Source organism: Myxocyprinus asiaticus, chromosome 43 (assembly GCF_019703515.2).
Source record: "Myxocyprinus asiaticus isolate MX2 ecotype Aquarium Trade chromosome 43, UBuf_Myxa_2, whole genome shotgun sequence".
Lineage (NCBI taxonomy): Eukaryota > Metazoa > Chordata > Actinopteri > Cypriniformes > Catostomidae > Myxocyprinus > Myxocyprinus asiaticus.
Window position 1 is genome coordinate 26,872,963 of NC_059386.1, and position 18,084 is coordinate 26,891,046.

At 38.0% G+C, this 18,084-nt stretch overlaps 1 protein-coding gene across 1 annotated transcript in view; it reads right to left on the bottom strand.

The window, feature by feature from the left end:
• Positions 1-17,701, bottom strand: part of LOC127433619 (protein EURL homolog) — a 43,575-nt gene extending 25,874 nt beyond the window's left edge. The window contains exons 1-2 of the mRNA XM_051685664.1: positions 17,562-17,701; positions 10,713-10,844 (exon numbers count right to left, since the gene is read on the bottom strand). Coding sequence (XP_051541624.1) covers positions 10,713-10,839 — 127 coding nt within the window. The 5' untranslated portion in view covers positions 10,840-10,844; positions 17,562-17,701. The remainder of the gene's footprint in view (positions 1-10,712; positions 10,845-17,561) is intronic.
• Positions 17,702-18,084: the final 383 nt, after the last annotated feature.

Below are 18,084 nucleotides of genomic sequence, written 5' to 3' on the forward strand. Positions count from 1 at the left end.
CATTTCCGATGTGCAGGATCTTATAACACACCAGCTGCTAGAATTTATGAAGGTAATACTCCATAATACTGCCATACTGTTATATATGGGCATATATTTTCCCTAATGCTCCCATTTCACAGGGCAGAAATATTGCTGAAAGCTGCTGATTATACTGGAGAATGGAAAAGCATTACTGAAATGGAAAGCTCACAGGACCTGGGAGGCACAGGCGAGCATGCTCAGTCAGCAAATCTGCACTGATTCACAATGTACACTGATTATCAGAGCACTTTAGACCTGCAGGGTCAAGAGGTCACACAATACTATTATTAAATTAAACACAGAGCTGTGTTAATAGTCATTATACAAGTTAGATGTGGTCCTCTAATTTGTTAAGACATGCTGCATTCCAGAGGTGCTGATATTTCTTATAACATAATGAAAAAAAAAAAAAAAAAACATTTTTGGGTGAGCTGTCACTTTAAATGAATATTCCAGGTTCAAAACAAGTTAAAGGAGTGTCTAAATCGACAGCATATGTGGCATAATGTTGATTACCACAAATTAATTTCGACTCGTTCCTCCTTTTCTTTAAAAAAAAAACAAAAAAAACATTGGAAGTGAAAGTGGCCAATTTTTGGAGGGTTTAAACAGAAATGTGAAGCTTATCGTTTCATAAAAGCACTTGCATTAATTCGTCTGTTAAAACTTGTGTACTATTTGAGCTTTAAAGTTGTTTAAATTGTAATTTTGTGTCATTTTAGGGATTTGGGGTTTGTTGACATTACATCGTCATGGTAACGCAGTTGTAAAATTGGCTATATCTTTACACAGAAAAGGTTTGTAAGTGATTTTATCACAGTTAAATCATATTTACATACATATCCTTTATGTCTTGTGGTTATACTTTTGAAAAAGTAAGTATTTACATGTTAAACAAAATTGGCCCCCATTCACTTCCATTGTAAGTGCCTCATTAGAACCTTGATTTTTGCTTTTATTTATAAAAAATTAAAAAAAACAGGAACGAGTCTAAATTAATTTTTCTGGTAATCAACATTATGCCACAAATGCTTTCGAATGAGCTTAACTTGTATTGCAACTAGAATATTAATCTAATTATACAAATGGGAACACTTGCAAAGCTAAGAGCATCTCTCTTTGTTCTGCTCTTTTATTCTTTCTCTACCTTTGTCTCAGACACAAACACACATCCACATGCCCAGGCAAACCCACATAATACACAAAAACTGAGATTCTGTTGTATTTCTGCTCCACTCCAAGTGTCTGGAATATTCCATTATTCAGGCATTCCCGGCTGACGTACGCGTGCGCTAGCACACATTCCACTGCTGTTATGTAAGAGGATGAGAGACGGCCTCTGCTGGCATGTGGACTGTTAGTCCTGGAGTAAGTGTACACAGTGAAGCAAGAAGCCAGCCAGATGAAAGGTCTTTCTCAAGGCCAAAAGATAAGAGTGGGTGGTGTCTTTCTCCAGTATAAAATAATTATAAAAATTATATTTTGCATAAAGAAAATAGAGCCTACATTTAAAACCATTAATATTTTTTGTATTGTGACATTATTTTTAGGACACTTAAGCACATTTTACCCTCAATACTCGTTACTATAATGCAGCCAGACATTTTAGCTTTACTGTACTGATTGTTTTCAGTGATGATTCTTGATGCATTTCAGTGTTAAAAAAAAAAAAAAAAAAAAAAAAAATGCTGGACAATAATTTGTTTTAATTTAAATCAGTGAAACTAAAAAGGCAGTATGAAGGAAGTATTACTTTCCTCATTTGTAAGTCGCTTTGGATAAAAGCGTCTGCTAAATGACTAAATGTACAGTGGTGGCCAAAAATATTGGCACCCTTGGTAAATATGAGCAAAGGCGGCTGTGAAAAATGTCTTTATTGTTTATCCTTTTGATATTTCATTCAAAATATTCACAAAAATATATCCTCTAATGGATAAACAATTGCAAACACAACACAAGTTTTATCAAAAAAACAAATATTTTTGTCAAATATATATGTGGCACAATTATTGGCACCCTTTTATTCAACCTCCTTTTGCAAAGATAACAGCTCCGAGTCTTTTCCTATAATGCATAATGAGGTTGGAGAACACGTGGCAAGTGATCTGAGATCATTCCTCCATACAGAATCTCTCCAGATCCTTCAAATTCCGAGGTCCACATGGTGGACTCTCCACTTCAGTTCACCCCACAAATTTTCTATGGGGTTCAGGTCAGGAGACTGGCATGGCCATGGCAGAACATTGATTTTGTGGTCAGTGAACCATTTTTGTGTAGATTTTGATGTGTCAATTGTCTTTCATTGTCTTGCTGGAAGATTCAACCGGGGCCCATTGTAAGCTTTCTGGCTGAGGCAATCAGGTTTAGATTTTTTTTTTATCTGTTAGTATTTCATAGAGTCCATGATGCCATGTATCCATACAAGATGTCCAGTACCTTTGGCATAAAAACAGCCCCAAAACGTTAAAGATCCACCACCATATTTAACGGTGGCCATGAGGTACTTTTCCATATGGCTACTTCTCTGTGTGTGCCAAACCCATCTCTGGTGTTTGCTGCCAAAAAGCTCTATTTTTGTTTTATCTGACCATAGAACCCGGTCCCATTTGAAGTTCCAGTAGTGTCTGGCAAACTGAAGACACTTGAACTTGTTGTTGGATGAGAGCAGAGGCTTTTTTCTTTAAACCCTCACAAACAACTTGTGATGTAGGTGATGTCTGATTGTAGTTTTGGAGACTTTCTGACCCCAAGACCCAACTAATTTTTGCAATTCTCCAGCTGTGATCCTTGGAGAAATTTTGGCCACTCGAACCATCTTCCTCACCATGCTTGGAGACAATACAGACATGCGTCCTCATCCAGGTCGATTCTTAACATCTCCAGTTGATTGGAACTTCTTAATTATTGCCCTGATGGTGGAAATGTGTATTTTCAATGCTTTAGCTATTTTCTTATAGCTATTTTCCATTTTGTGAAGCTCAACAACCTTTTGCTGCACATCATAACTTTATTCTTTGGTCTTACCCATTGTGATAGATGACTAAGGGAATTTGGCTTGTGTGTTACTTCATATTGATACCCCTCTGAAACAGGAAGTCCTGGCTAAACAATTTCATGTTCCTAGTCACCCTAGTGTACTTAAAAAAAAAAAAAATAAAAAAAAAAAAGTTAAATATGAATGGGAATATACTTCAAATATATTCTACTCTTAAGAATTTCTAGGGGTTCCGGGGGCCTGGGTAGCTCAGTGGTAAAAGACGCTGGCCCTGGAGCTCGCTAGTTCGAATCCCAGGGCATGCTGATTGACTCCAGCCAGGTCTCCTAAGCAACCAAATTGGCCCGGTTGCTAGGGAGGGTAGAGTCACATGGGGTAACCTCCTCGTGGTCGCCATAATGTGGTTCGTTCTCGATGCCGCGGTGGATGGCGTGAAGCCATACCACACGCGCTATGTCTCTGTGGCAACACACTCAACAAGCCACGTGATAAGATGCGTGGGTTGATGGTCTCAGACACGGAGGCAACTGGGATTCATCCTCCGCCACCCAGACTGAGGCGTATCACTACGCGACCACAAGGATTTAAAAGCGCATCGGGAATTGGGCATTCTAAATTGGGTGAAAAAAAAAAAAAAAAGGTCCTAAAAACAGTCTTTATTTTCTTTATGCAAATTGTAATTTCATGTTTCATTTTATTTTGGAGAAACATAGGACCTGGAAGTTTCCTTGAAAAATTTTGTGAGAATCACACATTTAATGAAAAATGCTAGCAGACAGCATCAAAGACATCTGTTTTCAAACAATACATGACCCTTGTCCATCCATGTAACATTCTTCAGCAATTGAATGAAAAAGTGTTCATTCTGTGCTCTTCCATTCTTTCCCACAATTGACTGTCTAATGTGTTTTGTATTGCTTTTTAGAAGCATTTCAGCTCCCCCCCAAAAAAAGCTTCTTAAAAGCATTTGTTGTTTTGGGGCTGGAGGACACACTTGACTCTCCAAGTAACTTTCTGTGTGCATGTTTTCAATATATCATTATGCACATATATAAAAGTCTGTCACTTCCTTTGTCGTTTTCTTTCCTTCTCTCACTATTCTTGGAGAAACAGCTCTGTGAGGAAACAGAAAGCAGAACCGCCTAGCAAGGCACACAACATTTGGTATAAATAGCCGCAGCAAGTGCCTCCTCTACCTATAGTTGGAGGCGAAACATCCAGGCCCATTAAGTGACAAATTCTGTCAACTTAATCATAATTTTGCAAACCTGTATGACCTTCTTGCATCCATGGACCACAAAGGAGATGTTAGGCAAAATTGTAGTCTCAGTCACCATTCAATTTCATTGTATGGGAAAAAGATGAATGGTGACTGGGACTAACATTCTTCCTAGCATCTGCTTTTGTGTTCCATTTAAATTTCTCTAATCTATGATCTTGGAACAACATGAGGTAGGGTAGTCATGACAGAATTTATATTTTTGGGTGAACTATTCTTTTAACTACCTGTTTAAGTATTTGTTAAAGGTATTTGCCAAGAACAACAATATAAACATATATCGGTGCACAACTGCATCATGTCTTACTGGGAAACGAGTAGCTAATTGAGAATACTAAAGAAAATATTGCTTAAGAATTTTTCCTTCTGGTCATTTACTTGTCCAAGTAAAAAAATTTTGACAAGCACATAACAATGCTTAATGTACAGCTCTTTTATACACTTCAAAAAACATTCCATCTGAGAAAAAAAAGGAGGTAAAAATTGAGAAAAGTAGCCAACTATTAATTGCAGAAATGAACCCGCTAAATTTTCCAGCCCTAATATATATATATATATATATTTATATTAAATCATATATATATATATATATATATATATATATATATATATATATATATATATATATATATATACATACATACATACATACATACATACATACACACACACACACACACCAATATATAGTTGCATTATTAAATACAAAGGAGTGGACGAATTAAACTTGTCTGGTAAATTAGAAACAACAGTGAAGACAGAACAAGTGTGGCCTTGTTTGCACCTTTATCCGACTTTCAGTTTCTTTTGAAGGTAGAATGAATGTTTTCAGTGGGTACGCAGATGTGCGAGCAGGTGTGTGGGTGTGCATTTGAGCATTCAGGTCTGAACACACACAGTCAGCGCATGTGTTTACCCATGCCGTGAATATTGGAGATGATTATAAGTGGGAAGTGAGTATAACTGTGTGCAAACAGCCAATCAGAAGAGAAAGACATACAAGCAAGACCACAGGCATGTAGGTGCTCTCTCAAAGGGCCATGAGTGCTGTTGTGCAACACTCTGGTGCTCAGGCCGAGTGCTGCGGTGAATCACTTCTGTCGTTACATACAGCGGCCTGCAGCTCACAAACGTGCCTGGCCAGATCTCTCATTCTCCGTACTGTTAAATATTCAAGAGCAGCATGAATATTCAGTGTGTCGAATTCGTGAGATTGATGCTGTGAGAAATCACAGTCCAGCCCTTTGGTGGAGTCACGGATGCGTTCTTGTTCAGCTCAAATCCAGCCGCTTCATAAACTGGGATTATGAGTGTCAGAGATAAGCAGAAAAACCACAGAACACCATTTGCACAAAAAGGACAAATTAGCATGAATGTTTGGGCCTGTCTTAATTTCCAAAAACATGTCACAGTCCAAAATTTGTTCCTGTAGCAGCTAGACTGGTAGAGCATAGCGTAACCAATGTCAACATTATGGGTTCGATTCCCAGGGAACGCTCATATGATAAAATGTGAACCTTTAAAGGGACAGTTCACTCAAAAATGAAAATTCTGTCTAGGGTTGTCACAGTTATGAAATTTGGCTGACGATTTATTGTCAAACCAAAAAATGTTGATTATGATGATTAATTGCTCCTTCTCTGTGTCACTGTGTGTCATTAACACTGTGTATGAACGAGAGGTCGACTGATAGTGGATTTTGCAGATACTGATAACTAAGGTGGTGGGAAAGGTCGATAACCGATTAATCGGCCGATCGTTTTTAAATAGATTTGTCAAAAATATATATATATATATATATATATATTTCTTTATTATGTGACAGTTACAAAAAGTAAAATATTTCAAAGTATTTTGTTCTACCAAAATCCATATAATAACCAGAAAAAAATCAGATTTGGTGCATAACGTGGGACTTTTAGGTATAAGTAAGCCCGAAACACACCAGGGACTCTTATTTTGAAATTATGAAATAGTGAAAAAAATATCAGCAACTATCGACATTTTTACAGATAACCGATAGTTCCAAAAAGCAACTATTGGCACCGATTAATTGGTAAAACTGCTATTATTTTAATATTTTAAATAATTATTAATTTCTCTGTGTTACATGGAATGAAGTAAATCATACGGGTTTGGAATGACATGAGGGTGAGTAAATGATGACAGTTTTCATTTTTGGGTGAACTATCCCATTCAATGCCCTTATAGTTACATTTGATAAAACCATCTGCCAAATGCATAAAACGTGAATGTAAAATTTGTCTCAGTATGAACACAAGGGACATGTAGATGAGTTTAGAGAGAACTGCAAAGTAAAACAGAATCAATAGTGTAAAGGTGAAGGAAAAACAACAGCCCTAAAAGAGACTGATGTTTGTTTTTTCTCAGGTGCTTCACTGTTACTGTGACATTCTCAAGAGACATCACTTGTACACAACACTGTTACATAAGTCAGCTAGCATCTAAACAGACACACGCTCACACACACACCTTACAAATGCACAGGGACGTCATACATAGTTCCCCAATCTGTAATGTAATCCACTAGTCACGCTATGACAACCTGACCTTGATTGGCTATTTATCCATTAACACAACCACAGAACGACTGTACAGGCCTTTCTTTGAAGGACGTTACAAATAGGGATGTGCTAAATGACCAATTTCACTTACATTTAAAAGGAAATTTTGAAGTTGACTAGTCTAAAAGAAACCAACCTTCAGAAAACAGTCAAAAAATTGGGTTTATGCGTCCCATTTGAAATAATTAATCTATTCCAAATCCGAAGCTAAATTCCACTGAAAAGGGTCATTTATCTGAGACGTGCTTACCTTGCATTATGATCATTGTACATTAAATATAGAACATGACACGCATTCACTGAATCAACAATAGTGAATATTTAACAGGCATATTTATTAAAAACAATTGAATGACTAGTGCAGGATCAATGGAGCAACCCAGCCTGTTCTAAATGGAATTCACCACGTAAAAGTTAACTTAACATTTTAAAACAGTCAGGACATTATTGAAAATAATTAACAGGTAGACTAAGCCAAATCTACAAGGGAAAACAAATGCGCTGCAAGGTTGCGCGTATTTCAAGACGTGCAGCCCTACACTGATCTAATATGACTGTTCGGTAAAGAACGTTAACCAATAACAGTTACAATGTAAAAAAATAAATAAAAGTATCTATAGGATAGAACAAATAGGCCTGTGATGTAGCCTACAATAAACCTAATGTTTTCTAAACATGACATGCAAACAGAATAAAAGATAGTTTAACCGGTTAAGCAGTCGGCACCTTGTTGAAAATAAACAGTCACGGGTAGTCGCGTGGTGCCATGCGAGGTTCGGATGTGTGAACGGCGAGCTCTGCGCACTTTGCTAGTTTTAATACTTTTTGTGTCATAAACTGGTGAGATTTGATACACCCTGATTCTTAACTGTTCTAGGAAGACAATATGTCAAAGAATTCAAAATCCTCGGGTTCTGGAGACATTAAAAGACACAATGCGTGCTCAAGCTGAAGCCCCTGAGCAGTAGGCCGAAAGCCTGGGAGCCGATTTGTCCGGTGAAGTGAAGGAAATTCAGCGTCAATTGATGAACATGTCGGCAATGCTGACGAAGGTCGTTGCTGACTTGGAGGATCTTGCTGTAATACGTAGATTGATCACTGCTAATGTCTGGGAAATGTTGGAAGACTTAGAGAATCCTAACCGGCGAAATAACGTCAGAATTGTTGGAATTTCTGAGGACGAAGAAGGCCGAGATATTGTGAAAATGCTAGACGGGCTCTTCCCGAGTCTGCTCGAAATAACAGGCCATAAGCTGGAAATCGAGCGAGCTCATAGAGTTCCGGCTCGGAGATCTGTGGAGGGAGACAGGCCCCAATAAATTCTGGCCAAATTTCTGAGATCATCTGATAAAGATCTCATGTTAAGCGAGGCGAGGAGTATAGGAAGGCTTTCTTAGAAGAACCACAGCATTTTCTTGTTCGCAGACTTTACATTTCAATAAGTTACATTGGCCGATTGACAAAGGTGGGCTAGGCCTACCCAAGATTTTGTTTTATTATTATTCATTCGGTCTCAGACATTTGGCTCATTGGTCGCTTCCACCTGAGTTTTCCTGGTTTTGTATTGAACAGGAAGTGTTTGCCCCTATTTTGCCATTGCAAAGCCTATCAAACTAATCAGAGAAGTTAAATTACACCCAGATATCTCGCATTTGCACTCGATATGGACAAAAGTGTGCAGAGTGTTTAATTCGGACATTTATTTAAATGTTGCCTCTAGCATATGGCTGAACCCAAAATTATGTATTAATAAGTCCCCTTTCTGCTGGTCAGAGTGGATTGTGAGGGAGGTTAATATGCTCAGTGACCTATATGAGAGTGGAGTGTTGAGATCCTTTGAAAATTTGGTTCAACATTTTGGGATTCCCAGATCTCAGTTCTTTAGGTATTTACAGCTGCGGCACCTGCTCTGTACTATTTTTGGGAGTAGCATACACCCCCCTAAAGCGGCAGATACTCTGGGAGAGGTGATTACTGCTTTTGGAAAAGGTCATGAGGTCATCAGTGTATTACTCCCTGCTAATTCAGAGTCTGGGGGACGGAGCTTTAACTTCTGTCAAGAGATTATGGGAGACAGATTTAAACTTGGTATTGGAGGAGGGAGTGTGGGCTAGGGTTCTAAAAAACATGAAGTCTGTATCTTGAGATGCAAGGGTGCACCTTATGCAATTAAAGATTTTACATCAATTCTATTGGACCCCTCTAGATTGTATAGGCTTGGTCTTAAAGACACACCCACTTGCTGGCAATGCCAATCAGAAGATGGAGACACAACCCATGTTTTTTGGTGGTGTGTTAAGATCCAAGAATTTTGGTTGAAGGTTCAGAGTTTTATACTCAAATTTCATTTTGCTCCAGACTCTGTATTTTGGGCAATGGGGCAGTCATCAATGTGGAGGATAAACACAATGTGGGGGGGTGGGGGGGCGGGTTGTGTATTCTTATGTGTGACCACAGGGGTGTTCGTTAGGGGTCAGGGTGGAGTTGGTGATTGGGGAGGGGAAATAGTGGGGGTTAAATGTTGATTCAATGTATATATGTTGTGTTTTTCTGTGTTCAAATCAATAAAAAATGTTAATCGGAAAAAAAATAAAGTCATTTTCTAGGCTACTTAAAAGTATACATTTTTTGATGCGCAAAATTAACATGTTGACATGGTCCGGTGAAAGACGGGACTTGACTCACCTGAGTCAATCCTGCTATTGAAAATGCCTGCACAGCAGAAAAATAACATAAAAGCATGCACAGATGTAAAGAAGACTCAAATGTGAAAACAACCATAGGGACTTTCCAACGTTTGGAAATCCGATTCCCGCACCACTACCGAAGTGATTTCATAACTACTTTGCTGACATTGCTCGTCTAGCAAGAGGACATTTTCCTTCGTGCTCCACCAGTGAGAGGGGGAAGAAGAATGTGCAGCCTGAAGTGAAATTAAACATTGTATCTGCTCCAGATATCCTCTTTTTAAAATAATATTTGTATTATTAATACTATTTAAAATATGTAATATTAATATGACAGTAATTTAAGCACAGCCTCTGCAAAAATATAAAGCCAAACGTAAATGTGTAAAAATGATGATCAGTTTAATGGGGGGAAATATTAACCAACTAGTAATTCCAGTGTCGACTAGCAGCATCAGAACTGTTTGGTCGACTAGTCTCGCACATCACTAGTTACAAACTAGATATTATAGCCACAATGGATCAAATGACATTTTACCTCAGAATCAGGTTAACTCCTCAAAAAGGGTAGTGGCATCATCATGTATGGAAATACACCGCCCTTTTTGGGTTCATAAACACACATTGCTATTCACAATACCTGTGAATTTTCATTTTCGATTTAAAAAGTCATTTTATTTGTGTCAGCCAAGCACTTTGAAACCTGAGAACCAAGAAAATTCCAAAGAAAATTATTTATGTCCAAGAAGTCTACTTCCTGCCATAGCAAAATACTGTATAAACCATTTGAGAGACTCTCTCTGTAAAGTGATCTTTGGGAACTGTTCAGAACAAAAATGACAGCTGCATTGAACAAAACTGCAGCCCCACAGGAAAAGCTCCTCTAGATTTTAACAGGCAGAACCTTAATTAGATGCCAAAGTGGCACTTCAAACACTCCAGTTCATTTTTGAGACTCATTTGAAGTGGCTGATGAATTAATGAGTGGAAAATGTATGGGTGGGACGGAGAAGAGATTTTACTCATTTATATTGAGCATAATTCTTTACAAGTTTTTAAGACATTAAAATGACTTTCGCCTAATAAAAAGTTATGTTAGATCTATTTATTCAGTACAAATGCAAACACACATGTACTCTTACCCTCTATGCTCAGTTCAAAACACACATGGCAGAAAGACAGTGTCCCAGTGTCCGTCTCTAGCTTACAGATGCTGCAGATGTTGTCATCGTTCAGGTCTATGTTCACAAAGTGCACTTCTTCCTCCATGATGCCTTTGCAAAGCACACAGAACAAAAACAGAAGGTTATTTGACAAGTGTAATCTCTGAATTTTAGTGTACTGATTTAAAAAACAGATTAGGCCTAGGCATGCTCAAAGATGCATTTACATGGACAATCACTACTGCCAGTGCCCCTTAACCTTAGTTTAATCATAACATTTTCTCCTCCGTATATGTTTGTGATTTAGTCTTTGTGTACATCCCTGTGGATCACAGAAAAAAAATCACTATTTGCTTTTGCTAAAAAGCAATTCATAACTAGTCTTTATAAAACTGATAGTTCCGGTACTGGAAGCCATGATTTATTCATGATAAAGCACAGCTCTGACCTCTTCACGGAACTTCTATTTGTATCACTCTGCAGCACCCATAGCTGACGGTTATTCTTTTTGCCTAGCAACATTTTGTTTACTGTGTATTGACAGGGACTATAGTTTCTAGCGGAAGGACTGTATTTAATGATTATACTTACAAAATATAAAATTTTAATGAACATTTGTGCCTTTAATATTTTTATTATGTGGTGACCGTTTTATAAAAGCAATAAGGCACTAGAGGCTGCGCTATATTGCAAATATAGTCACGGCTGAAGGGGTTGTAACTTGTAATGCCCTTAAGCCATGACTATATTCACAATATAGCACGGCCTCTCATGCCTTATTGCATAAGTAAACCATCAAAATTTTGCAAAATCAACAGGTTTTCTGATCCGAGGCAGCAAACGAAAAATATACATATAATTAAATTTGCTTTTCAACAGTTCTGAACAAGTTAAAGACTGGCGATTGCCCTTTTAAAAATATTTCTAAAAAAAAGCTTTCTTTGTAGCTCATTGTTTACACCACAATAAGGTTGAAATATCAAACTGAAATAAACGCATCGTGCACATGTCTGACTTAATTAAAACGCTGCGTGCGCCTGTGAGAACCATGTTGGTAAATAAAATGTAGATAGGAAACTCACTAGGTTGAGACACAGTGAATATAATTATTTCCTTTGAGATGCTTTCTTACAACTTGACTCAGTCTATAAAAACATAGTTTGGGAACATCTGTTTTAATTTTAGTTTTTCTGTCATTTAACAATTGCTGCACGTATACGTTATAACAAACTGATTTATTTAAAAACTCAGAGACTAGACCAACCCAACGTTTGGTGTAAATTTGACTGTAAAACTTCAACAAAAAGCTAACAGATCTTATGTGGACTATCACAACAGTTTAACAGTCTAAAGTGAACTTTATATGGCGAGAAAAAAATAAAGAACTAGAAGTAAAGTTTGTCAGGACAAACTTTAGTTTGGCTTGAAAAGCCTAGTCTGAAAGTTTATTGATATATAGAATGCATAGCTAGACATTGCTAACATGTTGCTAGCATGTTTTAAAACTTACTTAGACATTGATAGCATGTTTTAGCATGTTGCTTTACTAGGCTAGGCAGTTACCAGGGTGATACTAACAAGGCTTCTTGCTAGCCTGATTCAAATGACCCAACCCGGAAGTCTCTACGATGTTCTGATGCAGAGATATGTTTTGCTATTTGGTTGCTAGGGTTACCCCATCTGGTTGCTAGGCAGTTATCAAGGTGATACTCAAAAGGCTCCTTGCTACCCTGAGTCAAATGAACGAAACCAGAAGTCTCTACGATGTTCTGGTGCAGAGATATGTGATTTGTTACTTGGTTGCTAGGGTAACCCCATCTGGTTGCTAGGCAGTTACCAAGGGGATACTCAGAAGGCTCCTTGCTATCCTGAGTCAAATGAACGAAACCAGAAGTCTCTACAATGTTCTGGTGCAGAGATATATATTTTGTAACTTGGTTGCTAGGGTAACCCCATCTGGTTGCTAGTCATTTACCAAGGTGATACTCAAAAGGCTCTTTGCTACCCTGAGTCAAATGACCCAACCCGGAAGTCTCTACGATGTTCTGCTGCAAACCCGGAAGTTTCTACGATGTTCTGCTGCAGAGATATGTGATTTGCTACTTGGTTGCTAAGGTGCACTAAATGGTTTCTAGGGTGTGGCTAAGAATTTTCCAGCATTATATTTAAAGGTTACTTGCTGGTCTGAGTCAAATAAGCCAAAGTTGAAGTCTCTATGATGTTGTGGTGCAGAGATAGATGTTTTGCTATATGGTTGCTAGGGTAAGTCCATCTGGTTGCTAGGCAGTTGCCAGGGTGATACTCAAAAGGCTTCTTGCTAGCCTGAGTCAAATGAACGAAACTGGAAATCTCTACGATGTTCTGGTGCAGAGATATGTGATTTGTTACTTGGTTGCTAGGGTTACCCCATCTGGTTGCTAGGCAGTTGCCAGGGTGATACTCAAAAGGCTTCTTGCTAGCCTGAGTAAAATGAACGAAACCGGATGTCTCTATGACATTCTGGTGCAGAGATATATGTTTTGCTACTTGGTTGCTAAGGTGAGCTCATTTGCTTGCCATAGGTGTATTACAGACCTGGCCAGTTCCCAGGGGCCCTTGACTACCAGGGGCCCGGGGGGCCCTGGGTTGCAAGGTCTGGCAGCCCATCAACTTTGAAAACAAATGTTTATATATGCTTGAACATGTGGCCCCCACAACTGTCAGCTTATACAAGGCCACCTCAATAGGGCCCTGTGACTATGAGGGCCCCCAGCCTGCTTAAAGCCCTTTTGCCTTCATGTTTCTAATTTAATTTTTTTTGAGCCACTCTGTAAAAATTTGAATTTTCTGACTATTATTTCATACAGGCTTTATAGGGTTAAGCTTTATGCTTTGTATGAAAAGTGCTGTTGAACAAAAACATTTATTATACTATTCATTCCTATAACTGCATTTCTCCGCAATATTAAAAAAAATAACTGGGCTTAGGTGGTTGGGAAAAAGAAGATATTGATATTTTATTTTGTGTGGTACAAAAGTATTGGCCTACAAATTTAAAGTTTGTCGAGACAAACTATAATGTTGGTTTAACAAAACCTTGTCTGAAAGTTTAAAGTAGTTTTAAATGCTTGAAGTTGGAAGAAGAGAAATAGTTATTAGAAATGTACAAGTTGGCAGCAATAGTACTTTGTAAAATAAAAAAATCATAAAGTCAAAACAGAAGATTAAATTATTTCAATTAGTTCATCAACAGAGTGCATTTTGATATGAATATTAAAAGATAAAATCACTGTTTGTTTTGAAGCTGAATGACAGCAGTCCAGTATTTGTGTTTGAATATTTTTAGATACCTAAGGGGCATAGCAGGCCTTGTGACTAAAGACAGACACATTATGGGGGTTCGGGGGGGGTTGGACAGGACGCAGCCCCGGGCTGGTGTTTCTACACCACTGCTAAAGACAGAGATAGACTGCGCTGCACTTGGTAAACGGCGTCCAGTCGATCATGTTTAAAAGCTGTCTGAAATTAATTTGACTTCTTTTAGGGGCCCTAAAAGAAAATTGGCCCCATGGCCCTTGTTAGTCATAATCCGCCCCGTTGGTTGCTAGGCATTTTTCAGGCTGATACTTACATGGCTGCTTGCTGGCCTGAGTCATACGAGCCAACAATGAAGTCTCTATGATATTCTTATCCGGAGATATCCATCTAAGCTCATTTTAATGGAAGTCAATGGGGTTTGGTTGCTAGGGTGCACTAAATGGTTAAAGTCTCTATGATGTTGTGGTGCAGAGATGTGTTTTGCTATAAGGTTGATAGGGTAAGTCCATCTGGTTGCTAGGAAGGTGTCAGGGTGATGGTAAAAAGGCTGCTTGCTGGACTGAGTGTAATGAGTCAAACCTGAAGACTCTATGACATTCTGATCAGGAGATACCCATCCATCAGCCATTTTGAATGGAAGTCAATGGGTTTTGGTGGCTAGGGTGCACTAAATGGTTACTAGGTTGAATGCAGTTGCTAGGGTGTTAAAGTGATAGAGTGAAAGAAAGAATAAAAGAGTGGAGTGATGTAAAGATAGAAGAAAGTAATGGGAGTGATAGCTAGAAAGTATGAATAGTGGAGTGATAGGATGTAGTTTGAATCCTCTAAACAGCCCTCTACATTGCGAGTAAATCACTCGCATATGCAAGTAAATTTCGCACTATGCAACCAAAAAACGTCTGATACTAGCCACTGGCAAGTAAATATTAACATTTCACTCGCCAGTGATAGAGTTGTGTAGTGTAGAAGCACCGAGGCCCTTTTACTGAATAAAAAGCTGTTGATTAGGGGCCGTTTACACGACAACGTTTTCAACGGAAAACGTTTTATGCGTTTTGGCTGTTCGCTTTCACGACAACGGCGTTTTGGGGCCTGAAAACGCAAACTTTTGAAAACGGGTTTCAAACTGCAAGTTTTTGAAAATTATGCCATTATCGTCTCCGTGTAAACATACAAAAATTTGTGAAAACGATGACATCATGCACACACGTATTACATGTTCAGTCTATAGGCATGCACGCGAGTACTTCAAAAAAATGCGCGAGACATTCAAAACTACAATGGCGGACTACAGGACTGTGTTTGTGCTGCTCAATATTTTGAGTTTATTGACGCTTCTCCAGCAAATTGTAGATTTACTGCATCACTACTATGACCAGCGATCGCCATCTTCTTTGTTTATATTCACCGCTCTGTGGAAGAATGCTTATGTGCGCAGGCGTGTAGTGTTTCTTTACAAAGTGACATCGCCAACTACTGGCCTGGCATGCATAACACAGCGTTTTTAGTCGTTTTCGTGGATCCGTGTGAACGGGGATCGTTTTGACAACGTTGCCGTCTGTTCGCAAAATTTTTCAAAAACGCAAAGGAAAAACTTTTCAGTTTTTAGTACATCGTTGTCGTGTAAACGTACCCTAAGAAGCTGGATTCAGCCTCGTCTTTCCCTGCATGCTGTCTCATGAGCACGCAGGAAAAAGCATTTGTGTCTCATTCAGTTGAACTCCGAGCATCTCAGGGAACCGCACCGTGAACATCACAAGAGCAGCGCTCGAGAGCGTGTGAAGATGAACCACATTTCAAGCGCTCTGATGTGCACGCCGTCTAAGAGGCTTGCGCCAGACTCCCACAAAAATATAAACAAGGTATAAACATATTAATTTTGTGAACGCAAAACGCTCCAGTTTCACTTAACGGCCAAGTAATGGCAAATGTCCGTGGTCATTGTGGGTTTATTCATGCAGTGTTAATAACATGCAGTGAGACAGAGAAGATGCCCTGCTCTATTTCTGTGGAGATGATAAAATGCAAGAAACAGAATCTCAAAGTCTTCCTTCACGAGAAATAAGGGCTTGTGAGTTAATCAGAGAGTCTTAAAATAATGTGTGAAAGTGAAGAATTTAAGGCAGAAATATTTTACTATTGCATAATATAATATAATAGCTATACAGGTTGGCTGGGTTACAACAGAAGCAACAAAAAAAACAAACAAAAAAAGGATCAAAAGTAAATAGGACAAATAAGAGATATATTTTAATTATTTAGACATATTTTGATAATTAAAATATTATTGTAAATGTTATACTTTTATATTTGACTTTCATTCATACGTTTTTGAAGACTGAAAAGGAAATCATATACCCTTATTTTATTATATGACCCAAGCTAAATTTGTATAAATGACTTTGTTGTGTGCATGGAGCACACATAGTGAGTTTGTATGGTAATCATCATATTCGTGAAACACCTAAAACAGACAATTAATCATCATAACCCTAAAACAGGCAACTAATCGTCATAATCGCAATTAATCACAATCGTGACCCCTATTTTTCATTATTAGGTTCCTACCTTGTGAATTGTTTTGTTAAAAATGTGTACGAAATTTCAAACAGTGACAACAGCATGTATCATTATTAAAAATGCGATTTCATGACATCATATAAATTGTGTGAAATTTGTACATTTTTAAAAAGCTAAAAATGTGATTCAAATCATAATGCAAAATCTAAAAAATAAAATAAAAAAAATAAAAAAATTATATTGCGTGAATATATATGAAGAGGCCCCCTCTCTCAGTTTGCTTATATATATATATATATATATATATATATATATATATATATATATATTTTTTTTTACATTATGCTTACATGTCGTCAAAAGTCTGGCGAGTAAAAACAAAAATTTACTCGCCAATGACGATTCTTTCTCCAACATGATCGTAGAGGGTTGCTAAAGGAGTTATTACAGGGAAAAGTTTTCATACCCTGAATGGAAGTCAAAGTGAAATGAGGCCTGTTCGTAAATCCGATACTGGAATACCGTAATTCCGATCAGTTAGGAAAGATATAGCACACTATTCGGGATTAATCTGAAGGTCTGTGCAGAGTTTGGTGCATTTAGCTTGAAAGCTCTAGGAGGAGTTTGAGTCGGAAATGTAGTCTCAGAATAATAATAATGTTTAAATAGAGATCAGTAGGTTGGCTTTTTCAAGCCAACCTAATTAAATTGAAAGAATAAACCGAACTGCAACAACGCTTGAGGCTTTTAACCACTTAAACATACCATTCAAAAACACATTTAGGCATACCTGTTGACTAAATTCCTTACCAATACCTCATTACACAACAAAAGAGTTTAAATAACAGTTTCGAGACATTTCGAGGTGAAATATAAAGAAGCTGAACGCAGCGTAGACCCGTTATCTGGCGGTGTACCTATTTCTCATCATCATAAAAAATAAAAAATCCATGAAAACATCGCCATCTCGAAAAAGAGACAACACCAACAGACGCTATAGACGTTTATTACCTTATTCGTTACGTTGTCAGATGAAATTTCAAGATTATCCAGAGAAAAAAATGATGGAAACTGGATGACCTTAGAGACGTGAGCCACGCTTCTAAAGCGCGGCGGGTGTATTGTTATTGAAGCGGGCGAGCAGCTACAAGTACAGCAACGACAAAGAATGTGCGAACACATGCGAGACAAACCACTCGAGATCCCGCCATCTTGGATCACGTGCTGAACAGTTTCATCTCTGATTGGTTGCGTGGAGTAGCGTGACGGTTAAGATGTCAAGAAGCTAATGCAAAATGTTTAAACACCCTACTTGCTTTGCGATTTGTTTTAATAAAATGACTTATTAACTCACATTAACTCTCGAAAATATTAAATTATACCTTATACAATAAAAAGTGTTAATCGAAAAAAAAAAAACGATACCTTATAATAAGGCAAACTATATATTTCAATTAAACACTTACTATATTTCACCGTGTGTCATTGCAGAGTGGGCAGGCTGGTCTTTATAGAGTCGGCGCAACACTTGGCG